At 38.0% G+C, this 22,493-nt stretch overlaps 1 protein-coding gene across 4 annotated transcripts in view; it reads left to right on the forward strand.

Moving 5' to 3' along the window:
- The window catches only part of FAM133A (family with sequence similarity 133 member A), a 50,215-nt gene extending 30,959 nt beyond the window's left edge, over positions 1-19,256 (forward strand). For all 4 annotated transcript variants that reach the window (XM_061409111.1, XM_061409108.1, XM_061409110.1 and 1 more), the window contains exon 4: positions 16,285-19,256. In XM_061409111.1, coding sequence (XP_061265095.1) covers positions 16,388-17,140 — 753 coding nt within the window. In that variant the 5' untranslated portion in view covers positions 16,285-16,387 and the 3' untranslated portion in view covers positions 17,141-19,256. The remainder of the gene's footprint in view (positions 1-16,284) is intronic.
- Positions 19,257-22,493: the final 3,237 nt, after the last annotated feature.

Consider the following 22,493-nt stretch of genomic DNA (forward strand, 5'->3'; position numbering starts at 1 on the left):
TGTTCATGGCTTCTTGACTAGGGCAAAATGTTAAAGGGGCAAAGTTGTTCTTCTGAGGGCCTTTGCTCTTTTCTTTAACTATACTCAGAATTTTCAAACATTTTCAGAAATATATGCAGGAGAGTGCCATTCCTACTAGTTGAGAAATAACCATGATCAGTCTTGTCACCTAGATGCCACATTATAGTAATCACAGTGTTTTGTGTTCCATCTCCAAATAATTTATATTTGTCATCCAAGTGCCAGGTACTTAGTTCAAGCTTAGTATGTGACTGATAAATTAAAATAATTTCCTATGTCCTAGCTCTGTCTGCTGAAAGAGTCCAGAAGCAGCAATATTCCAATGGGGGCTAATGCAGAGGATATACAAGATGATCCTAGAGTGTCTTGTAGAATCAGAAAGTAAGGAAGTATTTAGGAGACAAAATGATAAGAGTGTGTCAAAAGGATACAGAAGCCAAGTAAAAGAGCCCCTGAAGGCCAATGCTGAAATAATTTCAACAACAAAATAAGTAAAGTAGTATTGAAATATTGCCCAAAGTATAAACTTAATACTCATGATTTATACTGATACAGTGATCAAATTTCCCATACAAAAGAACTTCAAATATTTTATGTAGCTATTTCCCATCAAGGAGGTAGAGCATAAATCTACATTACTTAAGTGTGGATTGCACATAGTGACATCCTTTCAAAGAGTGCAGTATGGAAACAGAGTATGATCTTGCAGTGGAAAAAGCTGGCAAACATTCACTACCTCAGTCTTGTGATCAACATTAACATCAATGATAAGTCACCTTCACGTGTACCCTCAATGTAATGCAGTGAGAATGGTTTTTGACTTGTGTTCTTTCTTCCAAGAACTTGCAGTCTAATTCTAAACATGAGAAAAACCTCAGACAAACCCAAATTGAAGAGTGTCCTGAAAAATCAACATCTGATCAATACTCCTCTCAACGAAGAAAATTCTGACTAACTGCCAGGCTAGAAGAGCCTGGGAGACATGATTACTAAATGTTATATGGTATACTGGATGGATTCCTGGAACAGAAAAAGGATATTAACTTAAAAACTAAGGAAATTTGAATAAAGAATAGACTTTAGTTAATATGAATGTGTCAGTATTGGTTCATTAGTTGTGGCAAATGTACATAGTAATGTAAGATATTATCAATAAGAAAACTAGATGCAAAAGATTCTTTACTTGCAACTTTATTATAAATCTAAAGATATTCTAAAACAGAAAGTTTGTTTTAAAAAACATTTTACTTCATCATCATAAAAGCTAAATAATAACAATGATTTGTTTTTCTGAATATAAAATCCAAAATATATTACTATATTAAGATAAGTAAGATGGCGAAGTACTCATTTCTTTAAAATAAACAATTAGCTAAAATTTATACTTAAAACTTTATCCTCTCATAGCCTTTCTTTTCCATTTTATGTCTTGTATCTGCAATATTTTATTGCTGCTCTAAACTTCCTGGTATGATCGTTAAGATATTAGAGACTGATCCCTTGCCATTTGACAATTCTGTAGACAGAAAAAGAGGCAGTATTTCAGATTCTACACCTTTTCCCTGGAATGACAAAAGTGCCATGACACAGCTATGCCAGAGGGAATTCACCTGAAGTGAAGGCTTTTAACATAGCACAGCTTTGTATCATGTTGATTCCAGTCAAAATAAGGGATAGTTTCTCCCTCAGAACAGTCATGTTGCCAACTAGAATAGAATGTGTTGTTGCTTGAGTTTTACTTAGAAGAAAGATATCATTTTATATATACTTGCTAAAACTAGTATTTTCAGGAAATTGTCAAATATCATTAAACGTCCCCGTGAATTCCATAAAACTGACAATACACTATATTATCAGTCAGTATGAAATAGCAGAATATAATGATAATTAAAGGTATTGGTAGTATATATGTATGTATATATGTGCATATCTCATGTCAGTCAGTTCAATTATCAGTTGTGTCTGACTCTTTGCAACCCCATGGACTGCAGCACACCAGGCCTCCCTGTCCATCACCAGCACCTGGAGTTTGCTCAAACGCATGTCCGTTGAGTCAGTGATACAATCCAACTATCTCATCCTCTGTCATCCCCTTCTCCTGCTGTCCTCAATCTTTCCCAGCATCAGGGTCTTTTCAAAGGAGTCAGTTCTTCACGTCAGGTGGCCAAAGTATTGGAGTTTCAGCTTCAAGATCAGTCCTTCCAATGAATGTTCAGGACTGATTTCCTTTAGGATGGACTGGTTGGATCTCCTTGCAGTCCAAGGGACTCACAAGAATCTTCTCCAACACCACAGTTCAAAAGCATCAATTCTTCAGCGCTCAGCTTTCTTTATAGTCCAACTCTCACATCTGTACATGACTACTGGAAAAACTATAGCTTTGACTAGACAGACCTTTGTTGGCAAAGTAGTGTCTCTGCTTTTTAATATGCTATCTAGGTTGCTCATAAGTTTCCTTCCAAGGAGTAAGCGTCTTTTAATTTCATGGCTGCAGTCACCATCTGCAGTGATTTTGGAGGCCCCAAAAATAAAGTCTGCCACTGTTTTCACTGTTTCCCCATCTATTTGCCATGAAGTAATGGGACCAGATGCCATGATCTTAGTTTTCTGAATGTTGAGCTTTAAGCCAACTTTTTCACTCTCCTCTTTCACTTTCCTCAAGAGGCTCTTTAGTTCTTCTTTGCTTTCTTTCATAAGTTTGGTGTCATCTGCATGTCTGAGGTTATTGATATTTCTCCTGCCAATCTTGATTCCAGCTTGTGCTTCATCCAGTCCAGCATTTCTCATGATGTACTCCTCATATACGTTAAATACGCAGAGTGACAATATATAGCCTTGACATCTCCTTTCAGGATTTGGAAGCAGTCTGTTGTTCCATGTCCAGTTCTCACTGTTGCTTCTTGACCTGCATACAGATTTCTCAGGAGGCAGGTCAGGTGGTCTGGTGTTCCCATCTCTTTAAGAATTTTCCTCAGTTTGTTGTGATCTACAAAATCAAAGGCTTTGGCATTGTCAATAAAGGATAAGTAGATGTTTTTCTGGAACTCTCTTGCTTTTTTGATGATCCAGCGATGTTGGCAACTTGATCTCTGGTTCCTCTGCCTTTTCTAAATCCATCTTGAACATCTGTAAGCTCACAGTTCATGTACTGTTGAAGCCTGGCTTGGATACATTTGAGCATCACTTTGCTAGCATATGTGCATATGATTATCATTATTTTATAATATAGTAGACTCATTGTAATCTTAAAGCCTTTAAGTAGGTTTACGATGCATTTATTTCAGTAGCATGATATTTAAACTTACATTAACTAGTGGTAATAAAGAACATTAATTTTCTTTGATAGAGGCTGCATCTAAATTTCCAGAGCTTTGCAGAAGAGTTGGGTGTTTTAAAGTCTCAGTTCAGTTCAGTTCAGTGGCTCAGTCGTGTCTGACTCTTTTCGACCCCATGAATCACAGCATGCCAGGCCTCCCTGTCCCATCACCAAATCCCGGAGTTCACTCAAACTCACGTCCATTGAGTCGGTGATGCCATGCAGCCATCTCATCCTCTGTCGTCCCTTCTCCTCCTGCCCTCAATCCCTCCCAGCATCAGAGTCTTTTCCAATGAGGAAACTATTCGCATGAGGTGGCCAAAGTACTGGAGTTTCAGCTTTAGCATCATTCCTTCCAAAGAACACCCGGGGCTGATCTCCTTTAGAATGGACTGGTTGGATATCCTTGCAGTCCAAGGGACTCTCAAGAGTCTTCTCCAACACCATAATTCAAAATCACCAATTCTACAGCACTCAGCTTTCTTCAGAGTCCAACTCTCACATCCATACATGACCACTGGAAAAATCATAGCCTTGACTAGACGAACCTTTGTTGGCAAAGTAATGTCTCTGCTTTTCAATATGCTATCTAGGTTGTTCCTTCCAAGGAGTAAGCATCTTTTATTTTATTTTTTTAAATATAAATTTATTTATTTTAATTGGAGATTAATTAGTTTGCAATATTGTATTGGATTTGCCATACATCAACATGAATCCTCCACAGGTATACACGCGTTACCCATCCTGAACCCCCTCCCTCCTCCCTACCCGTGCCATGGCTGCAGTCACCATCTGCAGTGATTTTGGAGCCCCAAGAAATAAAGTCTGACACTGTTCCCACTGTTTCCCCATCTATTTCCCATGAAGTGATGGGACCAGATGCCATGGTCTTCGTTTTCTGAATGTTGAGCTTTAAGCTAACCTTTTCACTCTCCTCTTTCACTTTCATCAAGAGGCTTTTTAGTTCCTCTTCACTTTATGCCATAAGGGTGGTGTCATCTGCATATCTGAGGTTATTGATATTTCTCCCTGCAATCTTGATTCCAGCTTGTGCTTCTTCCAGCCCAGCATTTCTCATGAAGTACTCTGCATATAAGTTAAATAAGCAGGGTGACAATATACAGCCTTGATGTATTCCTTTTCCTATTTGGAACCAGTCTGTTGTTCCATGTCCAGTTCTAACTGTTGCTTCCTGACCTGCATATAGGTTTCTCAAGAGGCAGGTCAGGTGGCTGGTATTCCCATCTCTTTCAGAATTTTCCACAGTTTATTGTGATCCACACAGTCAAAGGCTTTGGCAGGGTCAATAAAGCAGAAATAGATGTTTTTCTGGAACTCTCTTGCTTTTTTCAATGATCCAGCGGATGTTGGAAATTTGATCTCTGGTTCCTCTGCCTTTTCTGAAACCAGCTGAAGATCTGGAAGTTCACGGTTCATGTACTGCTGAAGCTTGGCTTGGAGATATTTGAGCATTACTTTCCTAGTGTGTGAGATGAGTGCAATTGTGCGGTAGTTTGATCATTCTTTGGCATTGCCATTCTTTGAGATTGAAATGAAAACTGACCTTTTCCATTCCTGTGGCCTCTACAGAGTTTTCCAAATTTGCTGGCATATTGAGTGTAGCACTTTCACAGCATCATCTTTCAGGAGCTTTGTTAGTAGTGATGCTTTCTAAGGCCCACTTGACTTCACATTCCAGGATGTCTGGCTCTAGGTGAGTGATCATACCATCATGATTATCTTGGTCATGAAGATCTTTTTTATACAGTTCTTCTGTGTATTATTGCCACCTCTTCTTAATATCTTCTGCTTCTCTTAGGTCCATACCATTTCTGTCCTTTGTCGAGCCCATCTTTGCATGAAATGTTCCCTTGATATCTTTAATTTTCTTTAAGAGATCTCTAGTCTTTTCCATTCTTTTGTTTTCCTCTATTTCTTTGCACTGATTGCTGAGGAAGGCTTTCTTATCTCTTCTTGCTATTCTTTGGAAATCTGCATTCAGATGCTTGTATCTTTCCTTTTCCCCTTTGCTTTTCACTTGTCTTCGTTTCAAAGCTATTTGTAAGGCCTTTTCAGGAAGCCATTTTGCTTTTTTGCATTACTTTTCCATGGGTATGGTCTTGATCCCTGTCTCCTGTACAATGTCATGAACCTCAGTCCACAGTTCGTCAGGCACTCTATCAGATCTAGTCCCTTACATTTATTTCTCACTTCCACTGTAAAATCATAAGGGATTTGATTTAGGTCATACCTGAATGGTCTAATGGTTTTTGCTACATTCTTCAATTTAAGTCTGAATTTGGCAATAAGGAGTTCATGATCTGAGCCACAGTCAACCCCTGGTCTTGTTTTTGTTGACTGTATAGAGCTTCCCCATCCTTGGCTGCAAAGAATATAATCAGTCTGATTTAGGTGTTGACCATCTGGTGATGTCCATGTGTAGAGTCTTCTCTTGTGTCATTGGAAGAGGGTGTTTGCTATGACCAGTGAATTCTCTTGGCAATACTCTATTAGCCTTTGCCCTGCTTCATTCTGTATTCCAAGGCCAAATTTGCCTGTTACTCCAGGTGTTTCTTGACTTCCTACTTTTGCATTCCAGTCCCCTATAATGAAAAGGACATCTTTTTTGGGTGTTAGTTCTCAAAGGTCTTGTATGTCTTCATAGAACTGTTCCACTTCAGCTTCTTCAGCATTACTGGCTGGGGCATAGACTTGGATTACTGTGATATTGAATGGTTTGCCTTGGATATGAACAGAGATCATTTTGTCGTTTTTGCGATTGCATCCAAGTACTGCATTTTGGACTCTTTTGTTGACCATGATGGCTACTCCATTTCTTCTGAGGGATTCCTGCCAACAGTAGTAGATATAATGGTCATCTTAGTTAAATTCACCCATTCCAGTCCATTTTAGTTCACTGATTCCTAGAATGTTGACGTTCACTCTTGCCATCTCTTGTTTGACCACTTCCAATTTGCCTTGATTCATGGACCTAACATTCCAGGTTCCTATCCAATATTGCTCTTTACAGCATCGGACCTTGCTTCTATCACCAGTCACTTCCACAGCTGGGTATTGTTTTTGCTTTGGCTCCATCCCTTCATTCTTTCTGGAGTTATTTCTCCACTGATCTCCAGTAGCATATTGGGCACCTACTGACCTGGGGAGTTCCTCTTCAGTATCCCATCATTTTGCTTTTTCATAATGTTCATGGGGTTCTCAAGGCAAGGATACTGAAGTGGTTTGCCATTCCCTTCTCCAGTGGACCACATTCTGTCAGACCTCTCCACCATGACCTGCCTGTCTTGGGTTGCCCCACAGGGCATGGCTTCGTTTCATTGAGTTAGACAAGTCTGTGGTCCTAGTGTGATCAGAGTGACTAGTTTTCTGTGATTATGTTTTCCGTGTGTCTTGCCTCTGATGCCCTCTTGCAACACCTCCCATCCTACTTGGATTTCTCTTACTTTGGACGTGGGGTATCTCTTCACGGCTGTTCCAGCAAAGCGCAGCTACTGCTCCTTACCTTAGATGAGGGGTATCAGTTCACCACTGCCCCTCCTGACCTTGAATGTGGCATAGCTCCTCTAGGCCCTCCTGTTCCCATTCAGCCATGGCTCCTTGGATGTGGGGTTGTGCCGAGGACCAGCCCCGGCTGATCCAGGGTATTCGAAGGGGAGACGGCGTCGGCGACCTATTCAAATGGTAATTAGAGATATAAAGAGTAATAGAATGAGGATAGCTCAGTAGGAAAATTCAGTGGAGAAAAGAGGCTGAGTGGCTTGGTTTACACGGAAAATCAATATAACCCATGACACCAGGTTAGCTCTGACCACGGAGGCCACAGGCGCCCTCTCGAATAGCGGAAGGTGCCCCACCTTAGACACCTTCTCGAGTGGGTCTTAGAAGCCCAGGCAAATAAGTGGTCGCAGAGGATATCCATGCTCCAGATGGAGACTTCAGCCGGAAGTTAAAGGAAAGAATGACATGGGGAGACCAAGCATTGGTGAGCAAGGCCCGTAGCTTTATTTTTAACAGGGGCTTTTATACCCTAAGTTACACATAGAGGATAATAGGGGATGCAAAGTCAGCAGTCTTTGATTCTTATCAAAAACCAGGGTTTCTTTCCTGCAAATTTATCGTATACAAATGGTTTAGGTGATTTACATCATCTTCTGGCCAGAAGGCCTACTAACATTTTATGACTCTTGACAAGAACTTATCAACAAAGACTTATTTTCTCTAAGAGTAATTATTTTAAGGTTTGGCGCCATCTTCCAAAGATAAAATTGCATTCCTATAGGGCGGATGTGTAATGGGTTTACAACAAAGAAAATAATTTATTACCTTAAGGGTCTAAAGTTACTAACACCAAGGCCACTACTTATTTTTTCTACATACCAACTATATTAATTAATACACATTCAAGGATACAATTCAGGGGATGTGAAAACTTGGCAACAAACATTGACTCATCAATGAAATCCTTTACTAGTCTTATTCTGACAGTTTCTAACTCTCTGAGAGGCTCTAAGCTATTTGAATATCTTAAGCTTCCCATGCCTCTGGAGGCTGGGAGACTGTAAACAATCGTATGCATAGCTGCAGGAGTCCGGGTAAACTTGTCAGGCGAGTTAGAGAGCCATCTGAGGGGTTTGGATTTAAACACTCCTAATTTCCCAGGAACTTTATTAATTGGAGCTGTAAGTTAACTCTTTGACAGAGAGAGCGAGATGGTGGTGGGGGACAGCCCCCAGTAAAGTCAGAGGTGAGAGCACAAAGCAATAAAGTAGGCAGACTCTGGTTTTTTGGGGGGAAAATGCTCGAGAATATCCAGGCGGACTCCTGAGGCTCGATCCCGCCTTTGCGTATGCCGAGCCTCCTTCCTCATGACCTTTGTCACGAGCGGAATGCCTCACCGGCTCCCGGCAGGGTTGTTCCTCCCAACTGCCACACCTGGCCTTGGGCATGGGGCAGCCCCTCCTGCCTGCCACCCCTGGCCTTGGGCAGGGGATAGCTCCTCACGGCCGCCGCCCCTTACCTGGGACGTGGGGTAGCTCCTCTCAGCTGCCACCCCTGACCTTGGACGTGGGGTAGCTCCTCTTGGCCACCACCCCTGACGTCGGACGTGGGGTAAAGTCTCAGAGCTATTGCCAACTATTTGCAAAGATTTTTCAGCTGAAGTTCCTATGTCTGTGAGAGAGAGTATGTTGCCTACAGTTTGATATATCATTAAAAATTGAATGAAATGATTTGTAAAATAGAGTAGCTCTTTAAAATAACTAGCCTTAATGATAGTGACAATTGAAATTAAGACTGTGAAACATTAAAATATGCTTTTAATTAATTTGAATTCATATTGACTTTCACCTGAGCATGTTCAATGAAAAATGGTCACTTTTAACATGGAGAAGTGGATATGATATCTGGTTTACAACAGTGTAGTAATGTGAATATATGCATTGCATTTGGCTTTTCCTTTTCACCTTAGGGCCTTAGCATCTGATATTCCTTGTGATTGGAACATACAGTCAACTTTGGCTCTTTTATTACTCCTTTACTCTGTAGTCACCTTCATCTGCTGCTGCTGCTGCTGCTAAGTTGCTTCAGTTGTGTCTGACTCTGTGTGACCCCACAGAGGGCAGCCCACCTGGCTCCCCTGTCCCTGGGATTCTCCAGGCAAGAACACTGTAGTGGGTTCCCATTTCCTTCTCCAACGCATGAAAGTGAAAAGTGAAAGTGAATTTGCTCAGTCGTGTCCGACTCTTAGAGACTCCATGGACTGTAGCCTACCAGGCTCCTCTGTCCATGGGATTTTCCAGGCAAGAGTACTGGAGTGGGGTGCCATTGCCTTCTCCACACCTTCATCTGGCTAGCTCTAATTTATCCATCAGGTCTCAGACTACATGTTAATTGTATGTTAGTATCTCAGAGTTGACCTTCTATTCTAAGTTAGTTCACCTATTATTCATAGTGTCCTGTGCTTTTCCTTTATCATTCTAATCATGATTATAATTAATACTCACTTGTTTGATATTTGTATAATGACTTTTACCTTTACTAGATCATAATCTCCATGGGATATAGCATAGTATCTGGTGCATAATAGATGATCAAATGGGAGTTGCTATAAAAATGAATGAACGGATAATTGTTATAATACTTAGATAATGAGAAAGGCTGTTACAGTTTGTATCCATTATTTATACAAAATCAGCATACTTTGTACAAATGAATAGAGATAAAGAAAATAAAGTTTCTCTTCTAAAATAGAAACAGAAAGTAAGCCACAGTACTTTTAAGACAGAGTACTTGAGCAGGAGACTTTGTTGCTGTTATTTTTTTTTTTCTCAGTATTATCTTCTGAGAAAAGAGCACACAGATTCTGCAAGTCTGAAGGCCTCCCACAACCCTTGTCTGGTATTATTCCAAATTGTAACTATTGTTCTCAAAACTCCTATGCTATCTCAACCTGTCAATCGTAGCAGATGATCTTGGCATGTATGATTGAGTGAAAATGAAGGCTTTATGTGAGAAATGCTTCAAATTTCCCCCTTTCATCTTCCCTGTCACTAACAAAAGAAAAAAAAAAAAACTATACCCATACTCTTTATTCTTTTCCTCTGCTCTTTCAAGAAGGGAGATCCTCCAACTATGCCTTTGATTCCCCTCTGTTTCTTCTATGGTTTTGCCACAAAGAATTATTGCCTCTCTTTCCTGTCTTCTTTAAAGTCTTTCTATTTAAACATCATCGGCCTCTAAATATGTTTAAGTTTCTTCTGTGATAAAAACAAACATGAGGAAAAAATCATTTTTTGAAAATTCTTCATCTCTCTTTGGGCTTCACTGGTGGCTCAGCTGGTAAACAATCTGCCTGCAATGCAGGAAACACAGGTTCAATCTCTGAGTCAGGAAGACCCCCTGGAAAAGGGAATGGCTACCCACTCAAGTATTCTTGCCTGGAGAATTCCATGGACAGAGGAGCCTGGCAGGCTGCACTCCATGGGGTTGCAAAGAGTCAGAAATGACAGACCAACTAACACATACCCTATGTCTGTAATTTCTCACCTCCAGTTTACTCTTTAACCCTCTGTCAACTGGTCTCTGCCCTAACTAATTGAAATTGTGTTAGCAAAAGTTACCAATAATTTCTTCACAGTCAAATATAATGGGCATTTTCAGATTTTATCTTATTTGACCTATTTGACTTAGTATAGTTGTCCATAACATCATTTTTTTCTGGATTTTTTTAAAGTTAAACTTAATACCTGCTCATTGTAAAAAGTATAAATAGTATAGGAAAACTTACAAAAGGAAATAATGCCTTCTCATATGCAGAGATAACCAGTAGTTACATTGGTGAACTTTCTGTATGTGTGTACTATAATTCATACAACCTGTTTGTTCTTGATGAGCATTTAGGTTTTTTCCTCAAATTTTAATGTTTAGAAATCCCTCAAGCGAAATTTATGAACCTTTAAGGATGATTGCCCTCACCTTGAAATGTTACTCTCCCCACTGTCTTTCTGTAACCCTACTTTATTTTCTGATACTGCTGTAGCTCTTACCACTCTGGCTAATTTTCTGATGTCTTCTTTGTAAGTTTTACTTTCTCTGCCAGCCCCTTGTGTGTTTTTCATTTGGAACCAGTGCTCAAACCTTTTTTTCATATGAAATATTCCCTCAAGGTTATTTAATTTTCTCTCATGACTTTAGCCATCACGCGGTGACTGCCAATCCTGTATCTCTAACTCAGGTCACATTCCAGAGTTTTATCACCCATACATCCAATTTCCTACATGTAGGTTCATTCACATGTTTCAAGCTTTATAAATCTAACATTGAACCTAGAACTTTACTCAAAGTCTATGTAATTTCCTATATTATCCAGTCATTGGCCTTTTATCTTGTCTCACAAGCCAGAAAAAGCAGAGGAACCAGAGATCAAATTGGTAACATCTGTTGGATCGTAGAAAAAGCAAGGGCATTCCAGAAAAAAACATCTAAGTCTACTTCATTGACTATGCTACAGCCTTTAACTGTGTGGATCACAACAAACTGTGGAAAACTTTTTAAAGAGATTGGAATACTAGACCACCCTACCTGCCTCCTGAGAAACCTGTATGCAGGTAAAGAAGCAACAACTAGAACCAGACATGGAACAACAGGCTGGTTCAAAATTGGGAAAGGATTATTTCAAGGCTGGATTGAAAAGGATTCAATAAATAAAGGATTATTTAAGCAGGTGTATTGTTACCTGCTTAAGTATTATGCAGTGTATATAATGCAAAATGCCAGGCTGGATGAGTCACAAGCTGGATTCATGATTGCCAGGAGAAATATCAACCACCTCAAGTATTCAGATGATACCACTCTAATGGCAGAAAGCTAAGAGGAACTGAAGAGCCTCTTGATGAGGGTGAAAGAGGAGAGTGAAAAAGCTGGCTTAAAACTCAACATTCAGAAAACTAAGATCATGGCATCCAGTCTCATCACTTCATGGCAAATAGATTTGGAAAAATTGTAAATAATGATAGATTTTATTTTCTTGGACTCAAAAATCACTGTGGATAGTGACTGCAGCCATGAAATTAAAGACATTTTGCTCCTTGGAAGGAAAGCTATGACAAACCTAAACAGCATGTTAAAAACCAGAGACATCACTTTGATGACAAAAGTCCATATAGTCAAAGCTATGTTTCTTCCTGTTGTAATGTTACAGATGTGAGAGTTGGACCATAAAGAAGGCTGACCACCGAGGAAGTGATGCTTTTGAAATGCTGAGAGTCCCTTGGATTACAAAGAGATCATACCAGTCAATTCTAAAAGAAATCAACGCTGACTATTCATGGGAAGGACTGATGCTGAAGCTGAAGCTCCAATACTTTGGCCACCTGATGTGAAGAGGCAACTCATTGGAAAAGACTGGTGCTGGGAAAGATTGAGGGCAGGAGGAGAAGGGAGAGACAGAGGATGATGATTAAATAGCATCACCAACTCAATGGATGTGAGTTTGAGCAAACACCGGGAGATATTGAAGGATAGGGAAGCTTGCAATCCTGCAGTCCATCGTGTTGCGAAGGGTCGGACACTGAGTGACTGAACTACAACAAGGCAGAACCTTTCCCTAGATTCCTTTCTCTTCCTCATGCTTTGTATCTAATTGCTCGTTAATTGCAGTAGAATCTCCTTAGTATGTCTCATATTTCCCCCTTTTTCACTCATAATACCACTATTTTTATTTCAGACTCTTTCCTTATCTGTATGAATACCTGAATTAACCTCATTGTCTTCAGGTTTACCTACCTCCAGTTCATCTTTCGTGCTGTAAGAAATTGTCTTTTAAATACTCAAACGTGATCGTATCACTCTCCTGCTTAAAATAGTCACTATCTCCCCATTAGCTTCATTATAAGTTCCATAGAATAAATTAAAACCTCAGCATCTCATTCAAACATTTGTGAATTGGTCTTTGCCTGTCTTTCTAGATGATATTAAGACTAAGTTTCAAGGAAATGTAATTAGAATGGATTATGCTATTTCAAGTGTGCAGTAGTGGAAACAACCACCAATTGAATGTGAACTAAAATCCTTAAAGGCATTTGATGATCAAGTATGTGAAACAATGATATTTGACAGACCTTTGGGTTCCAGTAAGAGGGAAAATGACAAAAATACTTAAGAGAACTGAAGAGGAGGGAGAGTAAGTTAACAGAACAAATCAAATCCAGAAACTATTACCAAGAGTAACTGTAAAAATCTGTGGCATTGAGCTTATGGTGGGTAGGTATATTAGGTCGACTTAAAGGGTCAAGTCAGGATGGAGACTGACATAAAAATCCGTGACATATCTTATCTTTCCCTTCAGACTTTGTGTTGGCTTCCTAACAAATATAGAACAAAATCTAAGATGTTAAAATGATCTAAGAAGGCCTCTATGATCAGGCTATTTACTTCCTATGCAGCCTCACCTCCTGCTACTGCCCTCTTTCGCTTTAGGCTCCATTAACACTAAATACGGTGATCTTTCAAGTCTCTTTGTTTTTTTCACGTATTTTTTTTTTTCAGGTAAATCCAAATTTTATTTTTTATTTTTTTCCAAGTTTACACTTTATTTATTTTTAATATAAATTTATTTATTTTAATTGAGGGCTAATTACTTTCAATATTGTATTGGTTTTGCCATACATCAACATGAATCTGCCACGGGTGTACACGTGTTCCCCATCCTGAACTCCCCTCCCACCTCCCTCCCCGTACCATCCCTATGGGTCATCCCAGTGCACTGGCCCCAAACATCCTGTATCCTGCATCGAACCTGAACTGGTGATTCGTTTCTTATATATTATACATGTTTCAATGCCATTCTCCCAAATCATCCCACCCTCTCCCTCTCCCAGAGTGCAAAAGACTGATCTATACATCAGTGTCTCTTCTGCTGTCTCGCATACAGGGTTATCATTACCATCTTTCTAAATTCCATATATATGCATTAGTATACTGTATTGGTGTTTTTCTTTCTGGCTTACTTCACTCTGTATAATAGGCTCCAGTTTCATCCACCTCATTAGAACTGAGTCAAATGTATTCTTTTTAAAAGCCAAGTAATACTCCATTGTGTATATGTACCCACAGTTTTGTTATCCATCCGTCTGCTGATGGATATCTAGTTTAGATATCCATCATGTCCTGGCTATTATAAACAGTGCTACGATGAACGTTGGGGTACACATGTCTCTTTCAATTCTGGTTTCCTCCGTGTGTATGCCCAGCAGTGGGATTGCTGGATCATAAGGCAGTTCTATTTCCAGTTTTTTAAGGAATCTCCACACTGTTCTCCATAGTGGCTGTACTACTTTGCATTCCCACCAACAGTGTAAGAGGGTTCCCTTTTCTCCACACCCTCTCCAGCATTTATTGCTTGTAGACTTTTGGATCGCAGCCATTTTGACTGGCGTGAAATGGTACCTCATTGTGGTTTTGATTTGCATGTCTCTGATAATGAGTGATGTTGAGCATCCTTCCATGTGTTTGTTAGCTATCTGTATGTCTTCTTTGGATAAATGTCTGTTTAGTTCTTTGGCCCATTTTTTGATTGGGTCGTTTATTTTTCTGGAATTGAGCTGCAGGAGTTGCTTGTATATTTTTAAGATTAATTATTTGTCCTTTGCTTCATTTGCTATTATTTTCTCCCATTCTGAAGGCTGTCTTTTCACCTTGCTTAGAGTTCCCTTTGTTGTGCAGAAGCCATGTATTGTTTCTTCTGCCTAGAATGTCTTTCAGTTCCTTATTTCCTCAGTGAACTCCTATTTATTCTTCAGAACCTTGTACTGGCATCACCAACTTCAGGAGCCTTCTCTGAATGCACCTCTCTCACAGAGTTACCCATCCATCAATCCACTCATTTGTTTGTTTATTATTGAGCAAATATTTATTGAGTACTTAGTGTGGACCAGATGCCATGTAAGGTACTGGGAACATCATGCCTAGAAGACAGGCCAAATGTGACTTTTACCCTTCTTGGCCTTATATTTAGAAATGAATACACATATGCATATGCACGTGAACACACACATGCATTCACACACACACAAATACACATTCAAATAGATAAAGAAAATAATCATCAGTTTTCTAAGTGCTATGAATATAAGAGGCAAGAAACTGTTATACAGAATAATGAGTGTAAGGGATAGATACAGAAGCAACATAGTAAAAGGTTGAACCATGTGAAATTGCTAGTATTTGACTATTTTTGTTTATTATAATTGGTGATTTTATATAGTTCAACCTAATAGTTGCCTTTCTGAGGAACTGACTTTAAACTTAGATCTGAAGATAAGGTAAACTGGCTAAGGTGGCTAAGCTTGAAGCTTAGCATGTTCCAGAAACCAAGAGAAAACTGGAAAAGATAGAATTGAGAAAACTGTTGAAATGTAAGAGCTATAAGCAGGACAGATTGTATTGGATCTTTATAGGAATTTGGATTGATTTTCATTAAAATATAAAGCCACTAGACTATTTTAAAATCCTTCTGATTTCAGTGTGGGACTGAGAGGGAAGAGAATAAGGGCAAAAAATAGGGCTATCAAGAAGTTGATGTCAAGAGGCAATATAATGTGTTAAGTGTACAGGGTTTGGCTTCATGCTGCCTTGATTTAAATCCTGGTTTTACCATTTGCCATTTATTATTTCACTTTATGCAAGTTACTCAAACTCTCTAAGCTTCAGTTTCTTCATTTGTATAATAGGATAATGACGGGATCAACTTCATAGGATGTTGATCTATGACTAACCTCTAGACTAGTCTAGAGACTGAATAAGATAATCCACTGCACAACACTGAGCAGTCCCCAGCATCTAAGAGAGATTAATAATCCAAATGACAGGTGACAGTACCTGCACTATTTTGATGACAGCCTATTTGAAGAGAAGTGAACAAACATGAAACCTTTTGTTGTGGGGGTTTAAGCAGCAAGTTTTATTAATGAATTGGATATGTGAATTGAGGGAGAAGGATTTTTCAGGCATCACTCCTAGGTTTCTGTCAAAGAGTGGAATGGATTGTGCTGCACTCTACTAAAATGGGGACGGTGTGCCTGGTACAGAATTTGGCCACAGAAATTTCTCTCTCATTATACCATATAAGGCAGAATGAAAGAAAGAAAAAAGGAAGGTAAGTACCATACAATATAAAAAGAAATAGTTATTTAAAATTTAGATAACAGTCAGAACTTTACATGAGATATGAAAAACACTTCATGTTATATTTATACCACAATGTCTAAAACATGTAAAACTTTTGTGTATATATTATTTTTTCTCAAAGTCTAAGATTTTGTAAATCTTTCTACCATACTATGTGATAAACAGTGAACAATTAAACTTATGTGCTTACTTTGTCTTATATTAAGGGCATTTTGTAATCATTCCATCTGTTTCTCTCACAGAATGAAACCTGCTTGGTATACCAGCAGATGAAGAATTTAAGGAGGGTGTCTGTCTTTATTCTCTTTAGAAACTGAGAGTCTGCTCTGGGAACCATAAGGCACCATGGGGAAGCGGGACAATCGGGTGGCCTATATGAATCCTATAGCAATGGCCAGATGGAGGGGCCTATCTCAATCTGCAGGCCCAACAATACAAGATTATCTGAATCGACCAAGGCCCACCTGGGAAGAAGTGAAGAAACAATTAGAAAATAAAAAGAAAGGCTCCAAGGCATTAGCTGAATTTGAAGAAAAAATGAATGAGAACTGGAAGAAGGAACTAGAAAAAAGCAGAGAGAAATTATTAAGTGGAAATGAGAGTTTATCCAAAAAAAGAGACAGAAAGAAAAAGAAAAAGAAGAAATCTTGTCGGTCTTCATCTTCTTCTTCATTAAGCACTGATTCTTCGAGCAGTTCCCCAGATTCTGAAGATGAGGAAAAGAAAGAAGGAAAAAAGAGAAAGAAAAAGAAGAACCATTCATACAAATCATCAGAAAGCTCTCCATGTGATTCTGAATCAGAGAGCAAGGAATCTGTAAAAAAGAAAAAGAAGTCAAAGGATGAAACAGAGAAAGAAAAGTGTATTAGAAATCTCAGCAAAAAAAGAAAGAAAACTTGTCCTGAGGATAAACCTTTATCATTGGAGTCCTCATCAGAATCAGATTATGAAGAAGAGATGCAAACAAAAAAGAAGAGAAGACGTGAAGAGCAAGAAAAAGGAACAGAAAAAGCAAAAAAGAAGAAGAAGAAGAAACAGCACAAAAAACATAGTAAGAAGAAGAAAAAGAAATCAGATTCAAGTCACAAATCAGTATAGTATCAAGAAAAAAATAGGAAGATTTACCTGTTGAAAAAATCAAGAAAGGTCTATAGGAAAATTCAACTGTGAGTGTTAGAGCATATTTACCAAAATGCATGAGTTTCCCTGTGTTAGTAGAATTATTCCTGGACTTTGTTGCCAGTCAAATGCCACTGTGCCAGAAAGGGCCTTAATTGTTGCCTGCAGCTTAAATGTAGGGTTTTGTTTTGTTTACATGTTTTTCCCTCCACTGGCTAATTTCTCTGAGAGCTAAAATCGTGTTGTCATACTAGTGGTTAAAATGTTTAGAATTAAATTAAATGTTTTAGTGATAAATAATTCTGACCAAACAATGTATCTAATGTCAAAAGTATCTAATTTGGATACATCTTTAAAATATATTCAGAAATATCCAGGCAACAATAGTTGACCTTTTTGAAGCATGGACTTAACATTAATGTCTCAAAATATTTACATTTGAAGATTAAAATTTAGGTTTTTTTCCTCCTTAATAAACTTTTGTTTACATGGGGAAAGGGCTGTGGGGGGAAAAGAGTTTGCTATCACTTTGGCGAGCTGAATAGTGTGCCTTTGATACTTACACATCCTATTTTTGCTAGTGCAGCAGCCATTCTTTTTACTTTGTAATGTATGCTGTTTCACATGAACAAGAAAGACAGCAATTTACAGTATATGTAAAACCCCAGTTTTATAAAACTTATCTCCACTTCCACAGTAGTGAATAATATTTAGTGTTAGAGTGTTACATGATTTGAATTAACTTTGATACCCTTTGGAGGAGAATCATTTTAAATAGACCCTGGTATTTTTTTTTTTATTAATAAATCTTTTTCCTGAAATGTTTTGCGTGTTTCATACTATTAAGTTTTGATTATCTAGGGACATTCTATATAAACAATAATCCTTTTTTTAATATGATTTACACTTAGGGTACAAGTTTCAAGCTTTTAATTTATTAATCTTACTATATTAATTTCATTACTGTGTTTGACTGCATACTTTCCAAAATATTTAGCATGTAAAAAGAAGGTTATAAAAAATATTTAATGCCTTCATATTGAAGCTGGTTTACTGTAAGCAAGTTGAGTGCCAGACCTCTAGTACACTGTATGTCTTGTTACATAAAACTACTGCCAAAATCTTAGTATGCTGTTTAAAAATTTGTTGTCTTAAGCATTAATATTGAATTAAAATAAGAGTTAAATTAGGAGATTATAGTCTGTTTCATATTTTACTAAGATTTGGAGTTTGTTGCCTCATGTTTGTTGCTGATTCATGTTTACCACTATGCTGAAATAAGTTGAAATTTATTTTTGCTTTACATATTTTATATAAGAGCAATATGAATTATAAATTGATGCCTAAAAACACCCATTACAGAAGATGTGCTAATTGTAATGTCATATGTACAAAGTATTTTGGCATGAGGAGAGAATAGATAGCTATTTTTTTAAGTAGCTGATTTTATGTCAGCTCCCTTGAGTCACAAGTAAAATTATTATAAAGATAGAAAACATCTGGTACATAAATAACATATTGACTCCCCAAATTTTTGCAGTGCATACACCAGATTCTCTCAGTAACATTCTTGGAACATTATAAATGTAATGCCTTGTTAGGTCACACTGAAGCTTCATAACTGTAGCTGTTTCCTAAAATATAGCTATATCTATATGCCAATAAAAATATTATATTTAAGGGAAATTTTTATCCATATAGAGTTTTCCAAAATTATTTTTTATTAAAATATTAAAAAGCATGTATTATTTGTAGAATGTGGCAAAGACATTAACAACTATCAAATATCTATGGGCTCGCATTCACTTCCCAGCCCCTTGTAGTTAGGCAATGCCATTTATTACTTCTAGCAGAAGGATTACAGAGAGATTGTAAACAAAAGTGATGTGTCGTTTCAGTACTGGTGCAGTAAAAAGTCTTGTGTGACCCTCCAGCTCTCTTTACCTGCCATGTGGACCTGAAAGCAGTGTGCTCCAAATAGTGTACCTACAAGATGGATGCAACCTGTATCTATGTTTGTAAGGGACCTGCCCTGAAGAGCTGATGGACTTGGGGTGAATGTTTTGAGTGTGAGAAATAAACTGTTATGCGTCAAGCCACTGGGATTTCGGGTCTTCCTTTTCATTACTGCAGCAATCAACTATCGTATTCTGAATAGTAACATACAACTCTAGAATGTCTGTTTCATTATTTACATAAAATAACTCACTTATTTCTATCACATCTTCATGTAGTCAGCAGAATGATTCAAAAGTAAATCAGTTATCCTATAACAGAAGGAAATGTTATTTTATTTGCATTGGTTTTTATGTAATGACTGAAGAAGAGGGTGGCCTAGGATATTTCACACTTATCAGCAATAATAACTGCCTAGGAAGTAAAACTACTTCATTATTCCTCTTATCATGGCCAAAACAATCTTCTAGTAAAGGTTTTCGGAAGACAGTTTTAAAGCACTCATAGGAATCAATGAAGAATAGGGATGCTATTTTTTACATATAAGTATAGACGATGGTTAAAAAAAAGTGATAAGGAAATATGTAGAAGACAATAGACTAAATAGATTTAGGTGAACATTTAATATGTTGCCTACAGACTAAAAGCTGAATAAGTTATCCCTTATGTGAAAAGCACTACAATTGTTACTAGTAAATAGCTTTAGACAAAATATTTAAGTAAATTTGTGGGATGGGAAGCAGTGGGAAAGTCAATAAGAAAGTAGACAAGAGATGGGGGGAAACCAATACAATCTAGATTAAGAATGTAATTGCAAGCAGAAAAAGAAAAAAATTAAAAGATCTCAGACTGAAGATAAAGATTATATTGGAGATAAGGAGAATGAATAGAATTGGGGGTTCTGGTTTTGTATCTTGTGATACTTTATTTGGCTATTACAAATTTATTTTGAGAAAGATTCACCTTTGACATTGTAGTTCTGTGGTCATTTTCTGTTTGACCATATTTATTTTACCGAAAAAAAGAAGTATTTAATTTGTGATGTAGGTTTGAATCTATTTCATGACTAATGAAAATTGTAGTCAAACATTCAAGGATACCTATGTACTTCAGAGCTGAACTAGTTTTCTTAACCCTACTTGAGCTGCAAATAAGACGTGTTCTTTCTTCATGACTCTATCACTTTTGATTCTTATGACACATACATCAATCTATCTTTTTCTTGTTGTTGTTCAGTTACTAAGTCATGACTGACTTTTTGCAAGTTTATGGACTACAGCATCCCAGGCTCCTCTGTCCTCCACGATCTCCTGGAATTGATTAAAATTTATGTACATTGAGTCAATGATGCTATTTAGCCATCTCATCCTCTGTTCCCCCCTTCTCCTTTTACCTTCAATCATTCCCAATATTGGAGCCTTTTCCAATGAGTCAGCTTTTTGCATGACGTGGCCAGAGTATTGGAGCTTCAGCTTCAGCCTCAATCCTTCCAATAAATATTCAGGGTTGATTTCCTTTAGAGTTGGTTGATTTGATCTCCTTGCAGTCCAAGGGACTCTCAAGAATCTTCTCCAGCACCACAATTCAAAAGTATCAATTCTTCAGCACTCAGCCTTCTTTATGGTCCAACTCTCACATCTGTATATGACTACTGGAAAAACCATACCTTTGATTATGTATAATCTTTCCTGGTAACTTAGTTGGCAAAAAATTCACCTGAAATGCAGAAGACCCTGGTTTGATTCCTGGGTTGGAAAGATCAGCTGGAGAATAGATAGGCTACCCAGTCCTTGGGCTTCCCTGTGGCTCAGCTGGTAAAGAATCCGCCTGCAATGTGGGAGACCTGGGTCCTATACCTGGGTTGGGAAGATCCTCTGGAGAAGAGAAAGGCTACCCACTCCAGTATTCTAGCCTGGAGAATTCCATGGACTGAATTTCACACTTATTTCACACTTTATATTTCCTTATCACTTTTTTTAACCGTCTATACTTATACATAAAAAATAGAATCCCTATTCTTCACTGATTCCTATGAGTGCTTTAAAACTGCCTTCCAAAAACCTTTACTAGAAGATTGTTTTGGCCATAATCAGAGGAATAATGAAGTAGTTTTACTTCCTAAACAGTTATTATTGCTGATAAGTGTGAAATATCCTGTATTTCACACTTATAGTCCATGGGGTCACAAAGAGTTGGACACGATTAAGTGACTTTCACTTTTACTTTGATTATACAGACCTTTGTCAGCGAAGTGATGTCTCTGCATTTTAATATACTATCTAGGTTTGTCATAGCCTTCCTTCCCAACAGCAAGTCTTTTAATTTCATGGCTGCAGTCACTGTCTGCAGTGATTTTGGAGCCCAAGAAAATAAAATCTGTCATTGCTTCCAATTTTTCCCCTTCTATTTGCTGTGAAGTGGTGGGACCAGATATCATGATCTTAGTTTTTTTAATGTTGGTTTCCAGCCAGCTTTTTCACTCTCCTCTTTCACTCTCATCAAGAGTCTCTTCAGTTCCTCTTTGTTTTCTGCCATAAGGGTGGTATCCTCTGCATATCTGAAGTTATTAATATTTCTCCCGGAAATCTTGATTCCAGCTTGTGCTTCATCCAGCCCAGCATTTCACATGATGTACTCTGCAAATAAGTTAAATAAGCAGGGTGACAATATACAGCCTTGTCTTACTCCCTTCCCAATTTTGAACCAGTCAGTTGTTCCATGTCTGGTTCTAACTGTTGCTTCTTTACTTGCATACAGGTTTCTCAGGAGACAGGTAAGGTGGTCTGGTATTCCCCTCTCTTTAAGAATTTTCTAGTTTGTTGTGATCCACACAGTCAAAGGTTTAGTATAGTCAGTGAAGCAGAAGGAAGTATTTTTCTGGATTTCCCTTTATTTCTTCATTATGCAACAAATGTTGGTAATTTAATGTCTGGTGCCTCTGTCTCTTTAAAACCCAGCTTCTACATCTGGAATTTCTGGCTTCACATACTGCTGAAGCCTAGGTTGAAAGATTTTGAGCATAACCTTACTAGAATGTTAAATTAGTGCAATTGTATGGTAGTTGGAACATTTTTTGGCATTACCCTTCTTTGGGATTGGAATGAAAACTGATCTTTTCCAGCCTTATGACCCCTGCTGAGTTTTCCAAATTTGCAGACATATAGAGTACAGCAGTTTAACATCATCTTTTATGATTTGAAATAGATCAGTTGGAATTCCATTATTTCCACTAGCTTTGTTTGTAGTAATGCTTCCTAAGGCCCACTTGACTACACACTCTAAATCTCTGGCTCTCAGTGAGTGATCATACCATTGTGGTTATCCAGATCATTAAGACCTTTTTTGTATAGTACTTCTGTGTGTTCTTGCCAACTCT

This window comes from Bos javanicus, chromosome X (assembly GCF_032452875.1).
Source record: "Bos javanicus breed banteng chromosome X, ARS-OSU_banteng_1.0, whole genome shotgun sequence".
NCBI lineage: Eukaryota > Metazoa > Chordata > Mammalia > Artiodactyla > Bovidae > Bos > Bos javanicus.